Here is a 4,330-nt window from a genome sequence, read left to right on the forward strand (position 1 = left end):
CAAGACCACACGGCCTTCATAACTCACAGAGGAGACTTTGGATATAAGGTCTTACCATTTGGTCTCCTCAATACTGGAGCGACCTTCCAGTGGACCATGGATACCATATTTGCTCCATAAATAGGCCACAACTTGTAAATCTATGTTGTTGATATGATAGTAAAATCAGTTAGAACCTCGGACCATGTCGCCGACCTCATCGAGACATTCACACGATTTTGAGCTCATAAAATGCGTCTGAATCCAGCGAAGTGCTCCTTCGGGCTTACAGGAGGAATATTTATGGGTTATCTTCTGACTCATCAAGTTATTGAGGCCGATCTAAACCAAATTTAGGCAATCCAAGAGCTACCATCTCCTAAGTCTTTAAAAGATCTCCAATGCCTCACAGGCTCCATAGCTGCGCTATGATATTTTATTCCTCAATCGTCAAAAAGACGCCTTCCAATATTCAACATTATAAATAATGCATCTAAAGAAAGTAAGTTCATATGGAGAGATGACTGTGAGGCAAACCTTCAAGGCATCAAGACCTTCTTATCCTTGCCACCAATACTAACAAAGGTCTCTCCTTGCGAACCCTTGGAAATCTACCTCTCCGCGACAGATTCCATCTTCGCGTCAGTATTATTAAAGGAAAACAACCATGAGCAATTACCAGTGTACTTCATGAGTCACATGTTGAAGGATGCAGAGCTTTGTTACTCCAGGATCGAAAAACTCATTTTTGCCCTAGTTATGTCCAGCAGAAAGTTGCGTCATTATTTCCAAGGGTGATTGATCATTGTAATGACCAACCAGCCACTTAGGAAAATTCTCCATTGACCCAATATGTCGGGAAGGTTAGCCGCTTGGACAATTAAGATCAGCCAATTTAACATCGAGTTCACTCCAAGGACCTCAACAAGGTCGCAAGCCTTGGTGGACTTCGTCGTTAAATGCAACTTCGGGGGTTATGAAGAAGAAGAAATTCTCCAGAAAGAAACTAAAAAAGCCTGGACACTATACACGGATGGATCCTCCACCATCAACGAAGGAGGAGCTGGCATCATTCTCACCAGTCCAGAGGATTTTAAGATACAACAGGCTGTCAGGTTTTAGTTTAAAGCAACAAATAACGAGGCCGAGTACGAAGCCCTCATAGCGGGACTCCGACTAGCTCGTTTCCTCGAAGTCGGTGCCATATTGAACTACTGTGATTCCCAACTCGTCGTTAAACAAATTAAGGGAGAGTATAAAATTTTGAATGAAGGAATGGCAGCTTACGCAGATATTGCCAAAGGATTGCTAGAGTCCATACCCTTCTGGACCTTAAACTACATAGACAGATCAATCAACCACTGGGCAGATGCCTTGTCAAAACTAACAGCCTCGTGCGCCAACAAGCCTACCACTCCATTTTATATCATGGACCTCGCAGCCTCATCCATCACGGAGACCTCGCCTCTCGTAAACCATATTTCCCAAATCCAAGGTTGGCGAACTCCACTCATTCAGTTCATTCAAGGGACTCTCCCTGATACAAATGAGACCGGCAGAAGGAAAATAGCCTTCAAGGCAAGGAACTGCTGCATGGAAAATGGGCAACTATATAGAAGATCACTAACAGAGCCTTTGCTTAAATGTGTCGGAAAAGATGAAGTAGAGCTAGCAATAATAGAGATCCATACAGGCATCTGTGGAGAGCATTTGGCCGGAAAAAAACTGGCTCTCCAAATCATTAGATATGGCTTTTTTGGCCCTCTATGCGACACGATTATGAAGAATTCACTAAAAATTGCAAGCCATGTCAGCTTTACAGCTCGATTACACGTAGGCCTCCCACTTCTCTGTAAGAACCCAAATTTTTGACGTCAGTAAAAGACCTTTAGAAATAGTAACCTTGCGGTTTATTAAAAACATTTACGACCACACCATATACGAGTGTTTAATTTAAGTTTCCAAGTTCATATTGTGGCTATACGTACTAAATGAGTGTATGCAAAAGTCGTGAGTTTTCGAAGAAAACCAATAGTCTAAATGATATTATTTTACGAGCCATCAAGGAATAAGAGAATTATACTATGACCAAGAAAATCTTGAGAATTATAATTTTATAACTCATAACTAACTACGGGCACTGGAAATGGTAATGATTTACGATTAGCGGAATTCTTCGACGTAGCATTTACGGGAATTGATTTAAACGTACGTGAACGAAAAAGAGATAATGTAGGATGACAAAATCAAGTGATAACCTAGGAAATTAAGTATTTTATAAATTTATTCAACAAGTAATAAATTATGAAGCTAGTTACAAAAATTAAAAAATAACAAATTTTGATAAACATAAATTCAAGGAGCTTATCATGCAAGCTTTGACAAATGAGACACCTAGCTAAGCCTAGCCTTTGAAAATGAGATGCATCTTGTCCTACACAATTTATAAAGTCACAAAAGCCTATTTCCACCTCATTTCCAAGAAGCAAGCAAGGAAATTCTCTCTCTCTCTCTCTTTCTCTCTCTCTCCAAAAACCCAATGCTGATTTCCAAGAACACCATGGGAAGAAAAATTCATATCTCATGATCTATTTATTTAAAAATCACCAAATTTTAACCAAAGCTTCCTCATACCATATACAATTACATTCAAAATTTCATGTCCATTGAATTAGTATAGCATAGTCAAATCCTTGCTCAAAATTGGTGGTGAATAGTAACTTTGAAAATCACTAACTTGTTTTCTTGATTTTTCATGAAAGTTTAAGGCTCCTAAAGCTAGAACAAGGCTTCATCAAGGATCTTAGGACTTTAATAATTATTAACAATCTTCAAGGAAGGTATAATCATTCATCCAAACCTTGTTTAAGTTTTAAGTTTCAAGAAAAGTAAGGATCTTGGATATAAGTATGGTTTTGATGATTGATTTTATATTATCTTGATGTTTAGTTAATTAGTTTTAAGGTTGATGATTGTTGCCTCAAGAACATGATTTTATTGAGAGGATTTAGTGTTGAGATCATGATTTGATGATTGTTGCTGGTGGTATAATGATTTAAGACATAAACGAAACTCGAATCGTAATCGTAACCTCGTTAAAACGAACAAAACATTATATTAAGTTTCTGCAGCCGAAGATGTAAACTATAGTTTATTGAAAAATAATCCTTGATTATGATAGAAAATGTAATAAGGATCGTTTAGGCACTTGAATCGCTTGATTCCTATTTATGGATCAAAAGTTATGGTTGTTTTACTAAAAGTGATTTACGCGAAAAAACTTCTACGAATTACGAACTTTTAAAATAAAAAGGATCAACTTAAAAATATTCATAAATCATGATTTTTCAATTTTATAAAAATGTCGGAGCCGAGGTCGCGCAGAGTATGAATGTCAAAACCAACCCCGTGTTAGGAAATTGCCACTTCGGGATTTTCACCCCTGTTACCAGAAAACCATTTTCAAATGATGTGTTTTAAATTTTGTCTAGAACACGAACGCGAAAACGGTGCGTCAATTGAGTTAACGGTTTGAGAGATATCAATATTTTAGTAAAGCGGTTTGAATAGTAAAACTCCATAGTTGACCGAACTTTTGAAATACTTTTCACCTAATTAAATTCATTTTATCAAAATGAAACTTTTTGGATTAATATTAAAAGCACTCAAGAAGCTCCTCGAGGTGGTTTTGTATTAAAATACTAATTTTACGATTTATTAAAAATGATAGAGTGCGAGTCGCGTAATAGTTATATTCGATAAAGTTAAATCTAGAAGACCACTTTGACCGTCCGTTTGGACCAAGGAGTGATACTCATTTCGGGTCAGGTCGAATGATGAAAGTTATGAAGTATTAAACTTATTAGAAATATAAGTTGGTTATGAGAGTATGAATACTTATTAGGATTATGATGTTTGTTGATTAGAAAACCTGGAACGAGAGGAAGTCGGGAAACGTGTCTTGGACTCCAGGAAAGTTTTCAAACCCTACCTTTTAAAACAGTTGTGTTGTGTTTGTCTTCAAATAATGTCGACATATACATGATGTTATATTTACGATGTTTTACGAACTATGTTATATAATATCATACGATATGATAATGATGTTGGTATATGAATATTACCGAATTTCAATCGATAACGCTAGAGAGTAGCGTTGTATATATGAGGAGTATATTTTAGACCGAGGATCGGTCAGTATAATTTTATGAAAACCTGGAATTATTCTGGAGGTGTTTTATTTAAGAATACAAACACTATAGTAGAGCGTGATATATAAGTTATAATACCGAGAGTCAGTCAGTTTTTATAAGGTATAAACTCGGGAATCATCCCGAAGATGTTTTGGACC

General features: G+C 36.7%; 1 protein-coding gene across 1 annotated transcript; it reads left to right on the plus strand.

Moving 5' to 3' along the window:
• Positions 1-1,254: 1,254 nt before the first annotated feature.
• LOC141695549 (uncharacterized) lies at positions 1,255-1,851 on the plus strand. The gene has a single exon (XM_074499788.1). It carries the CDS (start codon positions 1,255-1,257, stop codon positions 1,849-1,851), a length of 597 nt encoding a protein of 198 aa, XP_074355889.1.
• The last annotated feature ends 2,479 nt before the right edge of the window (positions 1,852-4,330 follow it).

The sequence above is a fragment of the Apium graveolens genome, chromosome 11 (genome assembly GCF_009905375.1).
Source record: "Apium graveolens cultivar Ventura chromosome 11, ASM990537v1, whole genome shotgun sequence".
NCBI lineage: Eukaryota > Viridiplantae > Streptophyta > Magnoliopsida > Apiales > Apiaceae > Apium > Apium graveolens.